This window comes from Protomyctophum parallelum (assembly GCF_964188405.1).
Source record: "Protomyctophum parallelum genome assembly, chromosome: 20".
Taxonomy (NCBI): Eukaryota; Metazoa; Chordata; class Actinopteri; order Myctophiformes; family Myctophidae; genus Protomyctophum; species Protomyctophum parallelum.
Genome location: NC_139718.1, coordinates 35,093,978 through 35,115,254, shown reverse-complemented (window position 1 = coordinate 35,115,254; position 21,277 = coordinate 35,093,978). Strand labels below are relative to the sequence as shown.

Below are 21,277 nucleotides of genomic sequence, written 5' to 3'. Positions count from 1 at the left end.
TCTTTCCGGAGGGCTTTACCCCACGCCTCGCTCTTTTGACAAGATTCACCTGTGTTGAAACCACGAGGGGCCCGCGAGAGAGAGAGAGAGAGAGAGGATATCCCATCTGCCACTTATAGGAGAGCAAGGAGGGTCTTGTAGGGGCGCCCGGCCTCATTCACCAGAACCTCAGCCAGCGAGGTGTTCATTAGCCCGTGGATAAAGACTAACTCATTTCCTCCTCCTTCCCAGCTGAGCGTCGGCTCTGCCTGGAGGCCATGTCTAGACTGGCACAGTTTTCCGCTGGCACGTAACACACATGCATGTAGCCCTCGTCACACACTTGGCATGTTGACGGGGCTTTTACAGCGTGGGTCAGGATGTGTTAAATGCCAGGCTGAAATGAGTTTGACTTCCAGGTCGGTGCGGAGCTGGAACAAGAATGAGACTTAACTGACCACATGGGTCTGGACCGCAGTCTCTGTGGGAGACGTTGAGAGGCTCCCAGCACTGAGGCACATGACAGACGTGATCAGGGTTGAGAGAGGCGGGCCGATATAGCTTACCTCTGTCCATCGGTTTCTTATTACGCACGTATTCACTTCCGATATACTTCAGTGGAAAAACAGGTAATGCAATTTGTCAACTGTTAACAATGCATCATTCACAGTGTGAGTAGTAAATGATGCATCGAGGCGCTGAATCTGGATTTGTGAAAAATCCTAATTCTAAATCCTATATAATATAATTAGGAATTCTTAATAATTACACAACATGACAACTCATGATTTATCTTCATGTTTTAGACAGGCCATATAGGCCCCAGACCACCTCTCCAACCTAAAGCTTAAAATCCCTAATTTTACTTAAAAAATTATATAACTCTTTTTAGTTTTGTTTTCATAGAAATTAAAACGTACATTCATTGTCCATAATCGTGCCATTACTTTTCGCACACACTCAGAGCGACGACGCGACACGACTTGTTCTTTTGTGTGTGGAGGATAATATGACATGTGGAATCATTCGCGCCATCTCTGCATCTGATCAGCACGCGGCGCGTTGACATTCCAGATCTGTAGCGCGCGGCGTAGCGCGATAAGGCTGCCGCTGGGAGACGGCTCTAGCATCAGATTATGGTATCTTTTGTTTATATTATTGCTGAGGCGAGAGAGATAGGCTGGCCATATGTGTGCTTTTGGTATTCAGAGCACTGTCGTACGTCAAAGGGGTCGGTATCTGAGCGGCACTCGAGTCCTGCAATCTCTCGGAAAATGACTGATTATGGCCATTATATAATCAACAGGATTTATGTTGTGAGTTTATTACGGTGACACAGGGTTGGTGGTGATGATGAGCATGCACGCGCACACACACACGCACACACGCACACACACACACACACACACACACACACACACACACACACACACACACACACACACACACGCACACACACGCACACACACACACACACACAAACGCACACACACACAATGTTCATTTAACTTAAATGAACACAGAGCATTTTACTGTGTAATCATCAACGTGATTACAATTGCCCCAACGGTGATGACAATGATAATGGCGGCTGATTGTTAATCAGATAATCAGGACAACAATGAGGATGATTATGGCTTAAGTTTCACCATGCACTTTTATGAACAACACACAAGGAATGAATGATCGAATGAATGAATGAATGATACATGAATGAATGAATGATACATGAATGAATGATACATGACTGAATGAATGATACATGAATGAATGAATGATACATGACTGAATGAATGATACATGAATGAATGATACATGAATGAATGAATGAATGATACATGAATGAATGAATGATACATGACTGAATGAATGATACATGAATGAATGATACATGAATGAATGAATGATACATGAATGAATGAATGATACATGACTGAATGAATGATACATGAATGAATGATACATGACTGAATGAATGATACATGAATGAATGATACATGACTGAATGAATGAATGAATGATACATGACTGAATTAATGAATGATACATGAATGAATGAGTGAATGAATGATACATGACTGAATTAATGAATGATACATGAATGAATGAATGAATGAATGATACATGAATGAATGAATGATACATGACTGAATGAATGAATGAATGAATGAATGATACATGAATGAATGATACATGACTGAATTAATGAATGATACATGAATGAATGAGTGAATGAATGATACATGACTGAATTAATGAATGATACATGAATGAATGAATGAATGAATGAATGATACATGAATGAATGAATGATACATGACTGAATGAATGAATGAATGAATGATACATGAATGAATGAATGATACATGAATGAATGAATGATACATGACTGAATGAATGAATGAATGAATGATACATGAATGAATGAATGATACATGACTGAATTAATGAATGATACATGAATGAATGCATGAATGATACATGACTGAATGAATGAATGATACATGAATGAATGAATGAATGAATGATACATGAATGAATGCATGAATGATACATGACTGAATGAATGAATGATACATGAATGAATGAATGAATGAATGATACATGACTGAATGAATTAATGATACATGAATGAATGATACATGACTGAATGAATGAATGATACATGAATGAATGATACATTACTGAATGAATGAATGATACATGACTGAATGAATGAATGAGTGAATGAATGAATGAATGATACATTCATAAATGATGAATGAATGATACATGAATGAATTAATTATACATTAATGAATTAATGTTACATGAATGAATGATGCATGAATGAATGAATGATACATGAATGAATGAATGATACATGAATGAATAAATGTATGGGGCGCCATAGCTGAATGGTGAGCCCATGGGGAACCGCAATGCCCCCTGGTGAGCAAGACACCTAACCCCCTATAACTGCTCAGCACCCCCTCCGCGCAAGTGGGTCAATATTATGAATGAATGAATGAATGAAGGAAGGAAGTCTCAATGCTACAGCTGCTGTGCCACCCTCCAATCCTCTGACAGAGTCTCGCTGTGCCTCCCCCCCCACACTCCCAGGTGTCCGGTCCCAGGCTGCGACGGGCAGGGTCACGTGACGGGGAAGTACGCGTCGCATCGCAGCGCGTCGGGCTGCCCCATCGCGGCCAAGCGGCAGAAGGACGGCTACCTGAACGGCATCCAGTTCACGTGGAAGGCCGGCAAGACGGACGGCATGTCCTGCCCCACGCCGGGCTGCGACGGCTCGGGGCACGTGAGCGGCAGCTTCCTGACACACCGCAGGTGGGTGGTGGGTCTGAGGGGGCTGGGGTCGGTCTCCCCTGCACGTGTGTGTGTGTGTGTCTGTCAGAAACACTGCCTGCACCAATCACTCCCACTTTTCACACAGGCATTGACCATATGCATACGGAGGGCGTAACGAAGCCCTTTTTTCGATTTGACACATTAATGATTATTAATGAATTGATTAGTCAATTACAAACGCACCCGGGCGCAGTACCCCCCATGGCCACAAGGGGGGGCAAATATCTCACAACGGGTAAGGACTAGTAAGTAAAATCCTGCATTCATTTGCAGTTCATCGAAATATACTTGCACTGCCTTAATGTAAAGGTACTCATTATGCGGCATGGCCCATTCCACAATCATATTATTGGATTGTAATTAGTGTAACGGTAATTAGCAGCTGGTAAAGTTGGGGTGTTCTGTTGGGTATACTGTAGCTATTGTGTTAATAATCTAAATCTGCAATGTAACTATACTAGAAACCAAATGCTGTAATTGTAGTGGAATAAAAAAGACAACATGCCCCTGAAATGTTGTGGAGTAAAAAGTATAAAGTATAGAACTTGGTAAATATACTGAACTTCTCATACATTGCAAGTGGGACCGAACTTCAGCGTTATCCTATTTCTTGTCTCTTGACCTACTTGCTGTGATGGAGCTCTGCACGAGTCTGGAACTGGCAAGGATTGATGAGGAGTAATATCAGTGATTAATTAGCACTCGTATGCCAAGCCTGCACAGTGAAATGCAGAGTGTTCATTTAACCACTCTAAAACCCTATATACTTCCCTAACCTTCCTTCTGTTCCTCTACACACCGAATATAGCCCATCTACAGTACAGGCTTGTGAGCTTGTAGATCGGCTACTTTCACCCTAATGTTCACATATATTTTCACGTCGCCTAAATATGCAGCCCGATCTCACCTAAACACGGTGAAACAACACAAATACAGAAATAACACAGTACAATTCCGTACATACCCTACTATAGAAAACATTATTTTGACATTCAAAGCTCACATCACAGCTGTCACTCGATCCTGTAGGTTCACACTCTATAACATACGACGAATTAGACCGTTCCTCACCCAGGAATCAGCCCAGCTCCTAATCCAGACAACAGTCTTGTCAAAACTCGACTATTGTAACTCCCTCCTTACTGGCCTACCAGCATGTGCACTTAAGCCTCTCCAGCTGATCCAAAATGCCGCAGCTCGCTTGGTCTTCAACCAGCCAAAATTCTCACATGTCTCACCCCTGCTCCGCTCCCTCCACTGGCTCCCGGTCGCTGCCCGCACAGAATACAAAACTCTGATGCTGGCATTCAAGGCAACCAAAGGTATGGCTCCCCCATATCTTGCAAGTATGATTGAACCCTACAAACCCTCCCGCGCACTCAGATCAGCCAACGCAGGGAAGCTGGAAGTACCCTCACTAAAAACGCCGGGACAACGCTCCACACGTCCCAAACTCTTCTCCCTTCTGGCTCCAAAACTGTGGAATGCACTTCCCATTGCAGTCAGAACTGCAGCATCACTCCCAATCTTCCGCCGTAGTCTGAAAACCCACCTTTTTAGACTCCATCATGGCCCATAGCACTTACCCTACCCCCCTTAGATAGCATTTCTGTAGACTTAGATAGCATCTGATACAGACTTATAGCATGTTATGTAGACGGCACTATAATTGCATTGTATATAGTCATAGCACGCCATAGTACATATGTATAGCATAGTAGTATAGTTTATATGTATAGTCTCATAATATAGATATTCCACTGTTACTTTCTTAGCTTACGCATGTTTTATGATAAATGCTTTTGTGATGTATTCCCATGCTTTTGTTCTTGATTATTGTAAGTCGCTCTGGATTAAGAGCGTCTGCTAAATGCCTAAATTGACATTATTCACGTTTCTGTGCTATTGGGTTACAACTCGGACGGGGGCTGAGTTCGACACGGCATCTTGCGCGCTTTAGCATGTGCGTGCGGTGGTGTCTCCCGTGGCTCAAGTTCGGTAGAGAGACAGCGCCCCTCCATCACAGTCTATGGGGAGGATTTCACTGTAATATGAATACAGATTTTGGGGTTTTCTAGTAGTGTATGTACGGAATTGCCAATCTGTGTTATTTCACCGTGTTTGGGTGAGACCGGGTTGTAATATGACCGGGAGGCGGTGGCTCAGGGGTAGAGTGGCTGGATGGTAACCGCAAGGTTGCCAGTTCGAACCCGGGCTCCCCCAGAGTTAGTGTCGGAGTGTCCTTGAGCAAGACACTGAACCCCTAATTGCTCCTCATGTGCTGGTTGGTGCCTTGCATGGTTTCCGCCACCATCGGTGTATGAATGTGTTTGTGAATGGGTGAATGTAATGCACAATCTATGTAAAGCTATATAAATGCACCATTTACCATTTAATGACATGTCCAGAATAGCTTTGCTATAGGGTCCATGCGGTTCAATTCCCACTGTGGATGTGACTGTGTAAAGAGTAAAGACAAGGGTGTCCCTTCTCTTCCCTGTGCCACCATGCAGTCTGTCGGGCTGTCCGCGCGCCACCTCCGCCATGAGGAAAGCCAGGCTCTCCGGGATGGACATGCTAACAATAAAGCAGCAGCACTCCAGCAACGGTACGTCATGCCCCCATCCAGTCACCCACACCATGCCAACCAATCAACAACAACAAAGGAAAAAAAAGAAAACCAGACACAGAACGGAATTCCAGTTCTCAGATAATGAGCCAATCAGGACAGCGTGGGCGTAATGATGAACCCGCTCCCGAGTATAGGTGCCCAAATTTGAAATAAACAGCCAATCAGAGCTGAGATCTAAATAATGAGTGTTGGACAGGGAAACACCAGCCTGAAAGGAAAAGGCTGCAATTGCTTGGCAGTAATCACAGACATGCTGAATGGATCCGATGCTAGCCAGTAGTAATTAGGGCAGAGGACTGTTCGCTGTGGACTTTAGCTTCCCTCTTTGGTTAGACTATACCACCGTTTCCCAAACAGTGGGTCGGGACCCATTTGTGGGTCACGGACCAATTTTTATGGGTCAGGACTTATTTTTCTACATTAAAACAAGAACTGATCAATTATCAATTAATTACCAAATTACCCTGCCTCCAGAATCCAGAATTGTGCTATGAAATGTTAATCTGTCTATCTGTATTTATGTGTGTTCGAACAGGATCTGTCGAGGTGACTCTGTAACTGTGACAGTGTAGCCTTAGCCTACTACAAATGGAACCAAATGACCCTTTTATAACAATAAACTCTGAGACTGTACAAATGGACTGTTATGGGCCCATTTGGATGTATTTGTATTTTGTACACTCTCAGGTGGCACATTCTCCAAACCATTATACTGTATGTCGTACCTCACGCACAGCTGTAGGTTGTAGTGTTGACATTGGCTTGGCAGGTATTAAAGAACATCTCTCATACGTGTCAAAATCGAGGGGGTCCGCGGGTCCAACGGGGGTCCCTGCGCAGGTCGGCGCGGGGGTCGCTGATGGTCTGCGTGGGTCTACGAGTCACTTGTTACAGTGACTCGACTGAGACTCAAATATGTTACTGTTACCCATTAAATCAGCGGGTGTGCTCTTTTCTCATGCAGGTCTACGCACTGTTTTTCTGCGCTGCACTGTTATGCTGAAATGAGTTGGCCTCAATAATTCTGAGGCATCAAGGCGGCGGCGCCTCTCACGCGACCGTTTAGACAGTGGCATTAAAGGTGTCTGGTTGCGTAAGTCTCATCTTTTGGCTCTCGACCTGAAAGGTTTGAGAAACACGGCACTATACCAGAGACTATGACGACGTTTGTGTGCAGGGATCAAAATGTTTTTTTTTTTTTAATCAGCTAAAACGCAGCAAAACTGTCAAATAATTCTACGAAGGCGTTGACGCGGATATCTTTGTTGCGTATTACTCCAGTCCTGTTTCGGTTCCCTAACGTGAAGAAGAAATGGTAGTTGATGGTGTTGGAAATAGACGAGGGCTGGTACTCATACATTATTGATGACGTTCCCTTCCTCCCCTCCAGGGCTGGAGCATGAAGAAGAAATCAAACAGCTGGATGAAGAAATCAAAGATTTAAGTGAATCGAATTCACAAGTGGAAGCAGACATGATCAAACTTAGAACGCAGGTACAGTAAAACCAATGCGACGCTTGAAAACAACGTTTTCTTTTCCTAAAGACACAAAAACACGCTCAACGTGTGTGTCTGTTCACAATGATGTTTTTGTGTGTAGGCGCACGTGTGCAAAAGGCTTGGGGGGGGAATTAAAAAACTTCAGTGCACTGTGCCTACACATGTTGCGACCGCAAGTCGCAACATGTGTAGGCACAATGCAAGGAATAAATGCATTCGCCATGTATTCGAAGGAAGTCTAATCCAATCATTTTTAGATTTCTCCAGTTTAATCCTGAGTTTAAGTTTTGTTGTGTTCAAGATCTGATTTTAGGCATGTTTAAGCCTCCAGGAAAATCCGTGTTGAGGTTCTTAATCCACTGTTTTTCATTAAAACGTCTTTGTCCTACTGTCCAGTTGGGATTGTGTTGAAGTCCAGCGCATTTTAGAGCTTCAATGCCATGAGCCATGAAATGTTGCACAAACCTTGTGGTTGTCTTTTTTCCATTGTTAATATTGTACCTGTGTTGTCCCAGCCTTGTACCTATTGTTTTACCCGTTTCTCCGACGGGGATTATCTGATACGCAATATGGAGCACCGGCAGTGACGTAGACTCTGTGGGGGGCGGCGGGGCTCTGAATATATCATTACTCTATGGAATATATTCGCCTCGGTCTGGCGTTGCCTGTCCTATTGTTGCACCGGTCCCACTGATATCGTGAAAATAGCCTTCTTGTCATGACAATATCATGATATCGTCTCTGTTGGGTGACACGTTTGTGCGACACTGTAGTATGATCAAGTAGAAGAAAAAAACACAAAAAGTTTGAATATGGAGATAAGAGGTTTCTGCCCGACAGCAATGATATTAAAATATTAGCCCATGCCTCGTGTGCGTGCGTGCGTCCGTGCGTGTGTGTGTGCGTGCTTGTGTGTGTGTGCGTGTGCGTGCGTGTGCCTGTGCATTTGAATATATTTGCAAACGTTATACATAAATATATTACAACGCTGTGCTTTTCCCCCCCAACAACCCTGTCCTCAGATCACCACAATGGAGTCCAACCTGAAGTCCATAGAGGATGAAAACAAGGTGATTGAACAGCAAAATGACTCTCTCCTGCATGAGCTGGCCCACCTCAGCCAGTCACTGATAAACACTTTAGCTAATGTCCAGCTCCCTCATATGGTAAGGGCCACCAGGACACGGCACGCTGGCAAGTTACCCACTTGAACCCTATAGCATCCTAGCCTGGTTCACCACTCCCCCTTCAAAACATTTCTTCCGCGAGTTCAATGAAATGTATTCAAGGGGGAGTGGTTAGCCACGCTAATATAGCATCCCTATTTCTTAGTACAAAAAGACCCACACCTACTAAATTGGACAGGTGCGTCGGCATAATGACCTTGAGGAAAGCAAAAAAGGGGAAAAAAAGTATAGTTTTCGAATTCAGTCGCTTTGGTACTTCATCAAGCATCAGATACAACTGATGAAGGTCAGAGTGACCGAAACGTTGTATCTTCATTAAAACTATACTTTCTTTTGGTAAGTGACGAAAGTGTGCCCTTTTCTGCTCTCCTCGGAGGGGGGAAACATTAAAAATAGAATGGCTGATAGCAGATCTACAAGGTCACAACGTGTTGAAGAAACACGACCCGTCGTGAGCTTGTAGGTCGGCCTATCTTCGGCGTGGTAGTGTCGCGTGTGCCAGACACATCAGATAAGAGATCTCCGACCTCTGCTGATAATATGGTGATCTCTAAATTCAGTGATGTGGGCTTAAACCTGGGTGGAAACCATTCTAAAATATAACGTCACATAAACGATGCAAAGACTTTAGGGTGTTCCTTCACATTGCGATGGTATCCGGATTGGTTTTCAAAGCAGTGAGCATAGATTTGTTACCGCTAGTTTTCTCTGGTGTCCATGCCCATTCATTGAATTTAGATCCCCCCCACCCCCCCCCCCCCCCGGCGTATCAGTAGGTGGAGATCTGTGACCGATTGTCGGTGCAGAGATTTCGTGCAGAAAGGGAAAAAATACCGGGTAGATACGACCCGGTTATCTAAGTATTAGTTTGCTAAATATAGACGGGTTTGAGTGGTTACAGAACTTAGCCGAAATCTAATATTTTATGAGCTAATTGAGTTATTTGTGTACTTAACCAAAGCCTATTCTGCATGCTTAGACTAAAATGTAGAGCGGTGCTTGTCTTTCCAAGCTGTAAGGGGGAGTTGAGAAATGACAGGCTTTTTTTAATGGATTGGAAATGTGGAGAGTCACAATGGTATGGCGATGAATTCAAGGAGTGCAAAAACGGATGCAGAAGTCATACAGTCAGTGATTACAACTGACACAAATTCACTGATTCAACAATGTGGCGTGGTCTCATCACCATTTTGACTCTCATTACAGGATTTTTTCGGTGGAAATGAAAATCTATTTAGTGTTAGGTAATCTAATGCATACTATATGAAAGAACCTCGGATAGCTTTTTTCTAGAGATGCACGATATAATTGGTAGCATATTGAAATCGGACATATCGGCCATAAACATGCCATAGCGGTATCGAATCAGTCTAAAAAATAACCCAGATTATTTTCACCGATATCGATGACGCAATAATAATGTGACCGTCAATGGCTTTGTACCAATACAGCCAATACATTGTGAATGGGGCATTTCTATCCAAATCGCTTTACATAGGTTGTGCATTACATTCACTGAATTCACACACACAAACACACACATTCATACACGGATGGCGGAGGAAAACATGCAAGGCACCAACCTGCACATCGGAGCAATTAGAGGTTCAGCGTCTTGCTCAAGGACACGTCGACACTAACTCTAGGGGTGCCCGGGATCGAACTGGGAACCTCACCTTCCCATCTGGCCTCTCTACCGGCCACTCTACCCAGTCTTCCTGTCTCTGTCTCCCTTAAGAGCATCAGCTGTTAGTGGGGAGGAGAGTTCAATATAAATATAACATAATAATGTAATATATTGGCCGATATGACCCTGGAAATAATCTGTGATCATAATTTCAATATCGTGCATCTCTACTTTTTTCTATACATTACTGTACAAAGCTGTTTCTTTCCCACGTCAATTTTGCTCCTATCTTATCCGTCACGCTACCATGGTTTTATCCTCGCCTTCGGGTTCTTGAAAACGCCCCCCAGCCACTGCGTTAGTTTTACTGAGGTTAGGTTTAGGTATAGTTTACTGAGGTTAGGTTTAGGTATAGTTTTACTGAGGTTAGGTTTAGGTATAGTTTTACTGAGGTTAAGGTTAGGGTTAGGTTTAGGTATAGTTTTACTGAGGTTAAGGTTAGGGTTAGGTTTAGGTTTAGGTATAGTTTTACTGAGGTTAAGGTTAGGGTTAGGTTTAGGTGTAGGCTGTCAATCACAGCGACTGGCCAGTCACAGCGCACCCTCTACGCCACTCTGTACTCAACCCGAGGATAAAACCATGGTAGCATCCGTCACAATGCTATCGCTTAATGTCACTTCCTGTAGACTATTCTCTCATAGTGAAAAATGCAAACCTCCATAATCCTTGACAATGAAGGAAGGTCCTCACTAGTCCCATGGCTCAAAAACAAGTGATTTCTAGGGCAAACTGCCTTTCCAATAGATATGTCAAAGGGGAAAATAAACATAATTTTGACTTGCATTTAGATCGCTTAAATGTGGCATTCTGATTCTGTAAGTTGGATGCAAATGTAGGCCCTAGGCCTAGAGCTGTGGTTTCAACGGTGTGCTGTGTGTAAGTCCAGGTGTTACTACAATAGTATTGCAACAACCTAGTATAGCCTATACAACTACACAAAAGTATTTCAAAATGTTCATAACATAATGACTATTATAAATACAGGTGTGCCTTGAGTTCTTTACTTGTCTTTACATTGCAGTGGTTTACTTGAGTATTTCCAATTCATAATACTTTATACTTCTACTCCACTACATCTCAGAGGAATATATTGTACGTTTTACTCCACTACAGTTATTTGAAAACGACATACTATAGTGTGTCGTTTTTCATGGTTTTCGATGACATACTATAGTATGTCAGTTTTCATGGTTTTCGACAACATACTATAGTAAGGATTTGCACATTTAAATTACTAGGCCTATATTATTAAATGCGTTTGTACTCAAACACATTTTGAATACCAGACCTTTACTTGTAACAGAGTACTTCAAAATTGTGTTATTGATAATTTTTCTTTTGAGTAAGAAATGTGAGTAGGCCTACTTCTTCTGATTCATTACCTTAAGCACAGAAAGTTTGAAACCCATGGCTCTAGAGTGCTACTGTTTGCCCAGCTTTTAGCTTCCGCTTGCCTGTTTATCAAAGACTGCCCCCTAGTGTCTATATTATGGAATAACAGCTCTGTGTACTGTGTATTTAATATGATCAGTTAATAGTTGTATTTCGCCACCTTTCCCTTCTGCAGAAACCCCTGGCACACAAAGAGGCTCCTCCCATTAGAAATGACAGCTGCTTACAGATGCACCAACGAGTAAGAACATGATTTACTTACTCCCTAATAATACATTTTGTTTTGTGTATATGTCTGTCTGCAGTACCGTTCATGTGACCATGTGTCATTTTATTTTTGAGGGGTGATAACCCCTCCTAATATGTCCAGCTTTTAGTGTATGTAACCCAACTTTTGTCCTAACACAAACATTAAATGCCATTGACAATGAATGGACAATTTTGAGTGTTTGTGTAAACACAAACAATGCGTACCACAAACATTGATCACAAAGGTGAGGTGACGCAAATTCTGATTGGCCTGAATGAGATTATGTACAGTATGATGATGTACGATGATAAGAGCGCCCCTCACTTCACACGGGTGTGATTTTTGAGGTGCGCTAGCCCCCCCTATATACAGTTTTTGTCCCCACACGTCTCAATATTTGTCATTGACAATGAAAGGAGAAATTGGGTCAAATGTCCGCCAAATATGAAGTAAATTTGTACGATGACAAGAGCGCCCCTCACTTCACATGGGTGTGATTTTTTGTTATTTCTCTTCAATATTGACATAACCTTACGACCATTCAATCTATTTGTAAAGGCTCTTTTTCCACTATGTAACTTTCCTCTTCTATTCCCCGGATTTGAACCCGGGTCCCTGTGCAAAGTGCTGACATTTTTACCATTGAGCTGATAGAGCCTGCCCTGCTTCCTCAGGGGATACGTTGAATCTTGGTCATCAGAAGGTCAAAATTTGTGTCAGATCCTGTGTCTATATATAGTTGAGACGTGGCCTTTGACACAATCTAAATACTGTATCTCGATAGAGCGTCGCAGTCCCGCCCCCTCGAGAGACCTGGAAAATAAATCCCTGTTCATTTTCCTCATAGACTTTTCAGAAAGTATTTTATAGACGTTTACGCCGTGGACAAAGCCAACTCTTGTCGTGACAAATCATGACAATAAACACAATGTTTTGGGCCAAACAAAGAATTAGAAAGTGGAAAAAACGGCAGGTTACAACACTTTTTTGTTGTTTTTCTTCTTTGTAATTATTTGTTTGGTCCAAAATATTGTTTTTTTTTTGTTTTTTTTATCCCACGATTTTGTAACCCATTTTTCACCCCTGTGTCAATCATCTAATGTGAACCTGGGCTCTACACACCCAAAATATTGTGTTTGTTGTCATGATTTGTCACGACTCGAGTTGGCTTCGTATGACGCTTAACCGTTTCAGTTCATACGACGAGTGAGGCCATCATAAGGATCCCGAAAAATTAGTGCCTATGACGTCTGTGGACGTCCTAGCGACGTCCTAGTGACACGGGGCGAGATAAGAATATTCAGAATTTTTCCTTTTTTTTTTTTTTTGGCATTTCGCTTTTCGCTTTCCGTACGCTAACGCTCTGTGCAACTATTAGCTTGTCATTGACTCCCATGTTAGCGCGGCGGAAAGAATGACTCGTATCTCCTAATCCAAGGCGCTCTCCGTGGTGATGAATGGATCGATATGCTGGCGCTTCATTTCTGCTCCTCATCCGTCTCTCCCGCAAAATATGAACGCTTTTTGGAGCGTAAAAAAATAGATTAAGATGATCGGGGATGTGAGGTCACTTTGTAAAGTCAACTTTTTTAGGAAAGTGTTTCCGGTTCATGGCTTTCAGAGTAAAAGCGATCAGACAACTCTGGCACCCCGGAGCTTCTATTTTGATGCACTTCCGGCACTGATTGTGCTTAGGTCTTTAAATAAATACTTTTTGAAATGTCTATGGGAAAAATGCATTGGGATTTATTTCCTGGGCCTGGCGTCGTCATGAAAGGGGGCGGGACTGCGACGCTCTATAGAAGAGCAGGGAGACAAAATACAACCACCCCAATTGTACAAGTTATATTGTATTAACATACTGTACTGTACAGATTTAGTTTAACCACTAAAGCCCTATTTCATACTTTCTTTCAACATAAAAAAGCCATAGATGATCTACAAGCTCACAATGTGTAGATCTGCTATAGCCGCAATTTGCAACACTAGATTTGTTTTATAATGGGTTGAATCGTCACTTCACTTCCCTGCCAGTGTAGGACTATACAATTTCTTATGTTTTATACTACCACACTATTTTGCATATTTATATGTGTGCCTATTGTTTTATATTATAGTGGACAATATGACATTTATATGTAGTTATATTATTTTATTTCACATATATTGCAAGTACATTATTTGATTTACACCCTGGAATATTGAATAAACAAAACTGAAAAGCAGCCCATTCATCCAAATTGAAATGTCTGATCTGCTTGTATTAAACAACGTTAAACTCACCAACTGTATAGCTGTAAGGCCACCTGTACGGAAAGCTTGAATTATCCTCTTTCTATCTGCAAACTGTTTGTTTAATCCAAATCCGCCATAGACATGTTATGAGCTACTTCATGTCAAGAGAGCTGGAGTTTGTTTCGTTTTCATTAACGCATTGTGCTGCTGCTTCCTGCATTATGTGCAAATTCGTAACCGGTTGTATGCAGGGCCGTTGAGTCACCTCCGACAAGCGCTTCCAAACTCCAACACTTAGAAAAAGTGGAATTTCTTAGCAGAAAGTAGCTTATAACATAACTACGGTGGATTTTTTTATGAAACATACACGTTGCTGATTGAAAGAGGATAATTCAAGCTTGTCTTGCAGCTGCAATGTTGGTGAGTTTAACGTTGTTTAATACAATCAGATCATATCTGATTGTATTATACTAGATCATATCTAGTGTTGCAAATTGCGGCTAGATCTGCTATACTGTAGATCTGCTATTTTCACTTTTGTATATGGTTTAATGACATTAATAAAATAGGGATGCTGGGCGGTTAATAATGACAACGAAATAATGTCAATAAAAGCTTGTTTCACAGAATATCATATAGGCCTGTTATCTAAAACAATTGGATGAACCTGCTTTTGTTTGCTTCTTTCTTTCTGATAGCATTCTCAGTACACAGTGAAATCTGTAGTGTTACGGTAATACTATACAGTAACAGAGCATTCTGGGAACAAATTCAGTATAAGAACAAACAAACAAACAAACAAAAAAAGACACTTTTTCAACCTCTGCGGGCCAAGTTTCAATGCCACAATAACAGGAAATGAGGTATGGACCCTCCCCTTTATGCTACTTTCCGTCTGCTTCCTGCTCAAGGGCCCGCCCACTAGGAGCTCTATAATTCAACTATCCAGCGATCATGCTGAGAGATTTTCACTGCAAATTGAAAATCTGTCTTCAGAGATTACTCTGAGAGTAAGTCTGAGAGTCACTGTGTGTACAAATGGAACCAAGTGCAACCTTACAGGTCAATTATGGTACCATTGTACACTGGCTTAAATAGGCTCTATATGCACATACGTCATTTTGGAGTACAGTGGTTCTCAAACCTTTTAATTTCAAGGAGGACCCCCATAACTCAGAGTGTACAAAATGTGCACACTCAGAGTTACACACCCGTACGGGGCCATTGGAACCCACTCAAGGACACTTTCAGACCCACTGTAGCAGAGTGTTTCCAGAACGTGAGCCAACATGCACAATAGCACCACCCTGACTCTGTTTGACCAGAATGGAACAGCTAGAGCACCTGTGAAGGAAGTCGGAAGAGGCCTGGGAGTACGAAGAGATATTTCCAAAATGGCGTTAGGGCGTATGTGCATAGATCCTATTTAACGCTGCATATTCTTACTGTACTGCATCCTCACATGGACCTGGTCTAATTGTAGCCTACTGTTTTTAAAATCCCCCACCTCTACAGGAGCCAATCAGCGAGCAGAACTTTGACGCTTATGTGACCACTCTGACGGACATTTACACAAACCAGGACCAGTACCAGAGTCCAGAAAACAAAGCCCTGTTGGAAAATATCAAGCAAGCTGTCCAAGGCATCCAAGTGTAACCCTGCAGCACGCAAGAGAAATTTCCATTTTGTTTTGTTCTTTCTCTAATAGAAGTGACTCACTGATATATAGGAAAGACACAGTGACGCGTCTCCTTTTTTTGGGAGGTCGGAGCAGTAACTTATAGTGTTATGATACCTTCAATTATGTTCTTTCAAAGAAAAAGAAAAGTCGTTATGCGTATAATAACTTCATGGTAACTTATTTTGTTTTGGTTTTGGGTCTTGAAGAAAAACATTATAACACCGGCAAAATAGTTTTTGAGGAGCTTCACATTTTGTACGTTTTCATATGAGCTGACATAGTGTCATGTAATGTTTCTAGCTGCTCATGTATGCACATTTTTAGTGTATATTTCTGAACAGTAAGCTAATGATTATAGGACATTGAGTTCTTTCTATTGCTTGACAACAAAGCATTTTAGATGAAAAAGCTGAACTGGACAGTGAAAAACACGCAAAAAAACCACAAAAGACAAAAAACAAAACAAAAAAACAATCCAAAATCAAGCAAAGGGGAAGCTAGATTTTTGTTCTCCTCAATGGTCAACTTGACAATTTTAGAGGTTTTTTGCCCCACATCATCTAATTCTTCTTCTTCTTCTTCCTCTTCCTCTTCCTCTTCTTCTTCTTCTTCTTCTTCCTCTTCCTCTTCCTCTTCTTCTTATTGCGTGCAGATTGTTCAACAGCAAGGACTGGTTTGCGAATTGCTTTATTTTCTGAAAATGCTTGAGAAATTATTGTCTTTTCTTGTTTTGAGAGGTGAGGGGAAAAAAAACAAAGAAAAACAAACAAAAAATTATTTGTAGCTGTTTCTTTTCTTTTCTTTAAATGGTGCTGTACAACGTGTCTGGAAAGGAAACTGACCTGATGTATGAATGTATGTATGTATGAACAGTTTTATTGTAAACATCATTACACGGAAACCCAATGGTGGAAATCCCATTATCAAGGAGAGGCGATTCACTTCTAAAAGAAGGGGGGAAAAAGCCTGTCTCTGTGTGGTGCATGCATGGTCACCATGCTCTTTGTCACATAATCTGAAACTAAAGTGACGTGTAATGACAAAGAGACAACATCTTAAGCCTGATTTATTCTTGCAGAAAACAGCCGACACATAAGCTAACGACACGCCGCAGATGTGATGCGTCGTACGCTTGTAGATCGGAGCATAAATGAATTACTGTAGACATTAGCCTTCCTCATGTGAATCCTGTTCCATTTTAGAGACTTCCGTCGCAAGAGTTGAGAGAAGTCTCAGCAATATGATAATGACATCATTTGTTTATAAGTAGATCATGGGATGCAATCTGCAAATGGAGAGAGAGAGAGGGGGGGAAAAGTTTGGGTATATGCAATTTCTTGTTTATACACATAGTGGGGTAACATGAATCTTTTTAATATAGCCTATGTAAAATATTGATTTTTATACAAATCTTTTAATACATTAAAAATGTCTTTTTAAAAAACAAAAATGAGGGAGGAATCTTGGACATTCAGTTTTGGACGTGAAGGTCTATGAGTTCCACTTTCTTTCTGTACGATTTTGCACAGGGACACCTTCGTTTCCATGTTTTGATGTTCTTACAGAAACTAAAATTAAAAAAAACAAACAGTACCCGGGAGCCTAAAAGGAGGGTCGCAGAGGGTTTTGTAAAGAGTATTTATAGAGTATGACAGCGGGACTTACAGGGTCACTGTCCCCACTTATGTGCCAGAAGACTATTTGCACTTGTCCTTGAAGATATTATCATTAACATGCGGCGGCGTGCAATTTTTCCCCGGGTTGACCTCTTTGGCACACGATTGGAGCAAAAATGAACTGCTATGGGAGCCACTGTAGGTATTGACTTAGTACCACGGAACGAGGATGAACAGGGACTTGAAATCAAGAGAGGATGACAATTTTAAAACCATAGCAGTTATAACTGTAGGCTATTATCAACTGTAAAAAGAAAAGAAAAAACTTTTTTCCTTCTTAATTTTTCTTTTTCGGGTATGTCTTTAGGAAAGATGAAGTTATCCCCCCCAGCTGCACTTTATATCAAATCACTGTACAAAGAATTAAATAGTCAATCAATTCAAGTCTAAAAAATGCTCTAAAAATGAGGGCTCGTTTCCCTAAGGCAGGGAGAGGAGTCGTCTCCAAAGGGGTGATGCATCCAGTGTCTGTATGCCTGACTGTATGCACCCTTTTCATTCTGTTGTGCTAGTTGTTTAGCGAAACCATGTTCAGAATTTGCCTTTTTTGAGAGCTAATGCAAGAGGTGCTCGTTCACCTGATCAAAAAACTCGTCTATTGTACTTTAACTGTCCTTCGTTCAGGACACTACTATCCATCCGCCATGACTGCATACGCCTTTTTCCACAGCATCGTGTCTGCAGCTTTTTGCCAGTATAGTAAATGCTTTCAGTAGAGTAACAGCTAGTTCCAGTTTTTAAATTAAATTCTCATTATCAAGTAAAAAATGGAGAGGGATATTTTAAAAAGCACAAACCGGCTGCTCATCTGATGTTGGTACATATTAAATATTCAAATTTGAAAAAAATAGTTATCTGTGACTATCTATAGGGAACCACACAAAAGGGTGTCACATATTTAGAATGCTGACTTTTCATATAAATTATTGTGAATTCATCAGAGTTTATTATTTTGTTTTGGACTCGTTTTACTTTGAGGTTGATTTCAGTGAATCATTACAAAGACAGGATTTTGTATAAACTTGTGCTCTCTGTGGAACTGAAGTTTGATTTATTTTTGTACTACACAGCATGGATTTGTTGACATTTTAATTTTGCTATAAATGTGTGAAATCACAAGTTGCTGTGATATTTCATTTATAAATTGTGAACTTTGTACAATTTTTGTCATGCTGGATGTTGACACATCTTACTCTGAATAAAGAAAAAAATGTGTTGCCACAGGCCTGTAAAGAAATGCGATGCTCTCACTTTGTTGTTGAGGTTTAATGGCATTGCACAACTGAAGAAATTACCACTACATTTCCATAATAATAATTGGTCATGTCAGGTGGGAAACCTCATAATTATGTCCAAACTTTCTTTTCAGAATTCAAATTCAAAAATAGAAAAATTAGCAGATCTACAAGGTCAAAGGCCTTTGAGCTTGTGGATCTGCAACCTTTGATGCTTTTATGTGACTGTAGTCACACAAAAGGGGAAACTGGTTATGGAGACAGCGACGCACTACAGCTGAGCTGGCTGTTCTTCAGTAGCCTACCAGCAGATGTCAGCAGATGCAAAATATTGTAATTAAAACACCCGTGTGCATGCGGTGATCATCCAAGTGAGTGGAAGTTTGTATAGAATAAGTATAAGTGAGTTTATGTTTCAAAACATTTAATCTTGTGAATGAAAAAAAACTAAATTAGATACCCCCCTTTTAGCTAATTTGCTATTTTCTAAAGATTGTTTTTATACATTTGAAAACTTAAATCATAAATGGACCTTCTGCATAATGAGTAGGTTACTTCCTACAAGTATATTTTGATGACAATACTTTTGTGGCCTACTTTTTGAATTCCGGTATTTGTAACAAGAGTGTTTCTGCATTTCAGTAACAAATGAATTACTACTATTAACAATGCACCCTCTCTCTGTCTGTCCCCCCTCCCCTCCCTCTCTCTCTCTCTCTCTCGCTCTCTTTCTCTCTCGCTCTCTCTCTCCCCCTCTGAATTCCTCAGCCTTACAATAAGTGAGTTGATGCTAGTCTAGTGGGGTGAGAGAGGAGTAGCTGGCTAGCGGTGTGTGCTGCTCTGCTTGCTCTGCGAGCGGCTCACTCACTCACTCCTAGCAATGGCGTTGTTGTGGACTGGCCAGTTCTTCTCTCCGTTCTTACTCGCGGTCGCCCTGTTGCTGATAACCAGGGGACCCCCGTGTGTGTTCTCCTGTCCGAGTCGCTGTCTATGTTTCAGGACCACGGTGAGATGTATGCATCTAAACTTGGAAAGCGTGCCGGCAGTTTCTCCTCAGACTACAATCCTGTAAGTATTATAAAAGCCTGCAGCGTGAATCTAACGGGGTTGGATGGAAAAAGCCACTTGTGGAGTGGACGTGCGTGCAGATTTTGCAGAAGGGCTGGAAGGCATGCATTTTTGATGAATGCCGCCCCTGTCGGGCTGTGCATTGATTGCTTCATCATAGCCTTGCAAAACCGCATTTTGTTGAGATTTGATAGCCTAAAAAACTATAAAAGCAAAAAAGTATTTTTTCTATTTTATTTTATTTAAAGAGGGGTTATTCTAATTTCATCTTTGATGTGAGTGATTAAGTTGATTGTGGACAAAGAATATTTATGTCAAATACTGTTCTGTGCACAAAATGTACCTACGGTTATGACAAGTTATGACACCTGCCAATGAATGCAGCTGCTGCCTGCTGGGTTTTGAGTCTGCTAGCGAGCAGGTTTGTAGGTCACGCAGCTGATGAACCCATGTATGCATTGCAGGCAGGCAGCCACAACTAAAGTGTTGGAATACACCAGGAGTTCTCAAACTTTTACATTTCAAGGCCTCCCTTTAACTCAGACAGTGTACAAATGAACCAAATGACCCCCCATTGAATCCAGTGGGTGCCAGGACCCCACATCGAGGACCAATGGGATGCAGTTACCTGTTTGAGACCATTGGCTCTGTGTATATATGCACATACAGTCAAGTGTTGATTTGACCCAGATAGTGTGCAAAATGTAACCAAAATGGTGCTTATACATTGTTTGGTTACATGTTGTCTCCTCCGAGTTACACATGGATAATGGTTAAGATATTAACACTGAGCATTTTGCTGTGTAGTAGGAAGCCTCAACAAATGTGAACTTCTCCCTCTCTTGCAGGCGTCACTTAAAGACGTGTAATGAATTATGAATTAGATATTCTTGGACTGCAACCGAGAGAGCTCGTCCAAGTAGCCTTTATCAAAGCCACATTCTTTCTCTCGGGGGCTCCATTAGGTGTGTTATCGTCAAGTCTTTGGAAAAACACTGGTTTTAAAATACTGTGGGAAGGAGAACCCATTGCATATGGTTAGGTCCACTCTGTAACCCTTGTCAGGGAGAATTTCAGCATTCATCAACGCCGGAGCTGTGTGCTTATGCATGTTGAATTATTGTACCTTGTCCTTCAACCTTATGGTCCAGTACACCACACCGATGTATAGTTACAGATAAAGATATCATTCAGACAGAATCCCGTCATTTCCTTTGAAATCAGACGCCGCATCTGGGCGCCTGACTCTCGGACTTAAATGGCATGTTTGAATGTCTATCCTAGGATGAAAGGGAGGAGTATTATATGACCTCTGTGTCCACCACTTGTGCATGCGTCCCTGCATGTCGACGGCACTCCAACCTAGGTCACCCAGTCAAACACTTTGTCTTTTGTCACAGCCCCCCAACA

General features: G+C 41.6%; 2 protein-coding genes across 6 annotated transcripts in view; both read left to right on the top strand.

Moving 5' to 3' along the window:
• Positions 1–15,883, top strand: part of myt1lb (myelin transcription factor 1-like, b) — a gene marked incomplete at its 5' end in the record, with an annotated part of 112,833 nt that extends 96,950 nt beyond the window's left edge. Inside the window, 6 exons of the mRNA XM_083791822.1 lie at positions 3,082–3,303; positions 5,838–5,932; positions 7,347–7,450; positions 8,479–8,526; positions 11,898–11,963; positions 15,723–15,883. Of these exons, the coding sequence (XP_083647948.1) occupies positions 3,082–3,303; positions 5,838–5,932; positions 7,347–7,450; positions 8,479–8,526; positions 11,898–11,963; positions 15,723–15,863 (676 nt within the window). The 3' untranslated portion in view covers positions 15,864–15,883. The remainder of the gene's footprint in view (positions 1–3,081; positions 3,304–5,837; positions 5,933–7,346; positions 7,451–8,478; positions 8,527–11,897; positions 11,964–15,722) is intronic.
• Positions 15,884–19,609: 3,726 nt separating this feature from the next.
• pxdn (peroxidasin) overlaps positions 19,610–21,277 on the top strand; it is a 104,336-nt gene continuing 102,668 nt past the window's right edge. For all 5 annotated transcript variants that reach the window (XM_083791817.1, XM_083791818.1, XM_083791819.1 and 2 more), the window contains exon 1: positions 19,610–19,867. In XM_083791817.1, coding sequence (XP_083647943.1) covers positions 19,680–19,867 — 188 coding nt within the window. In that variant the 5' untranslated portion in view covers positions 19,610–19,679. The remainder of the gene's footprint in view (positions 19,868–21,277) is intronic.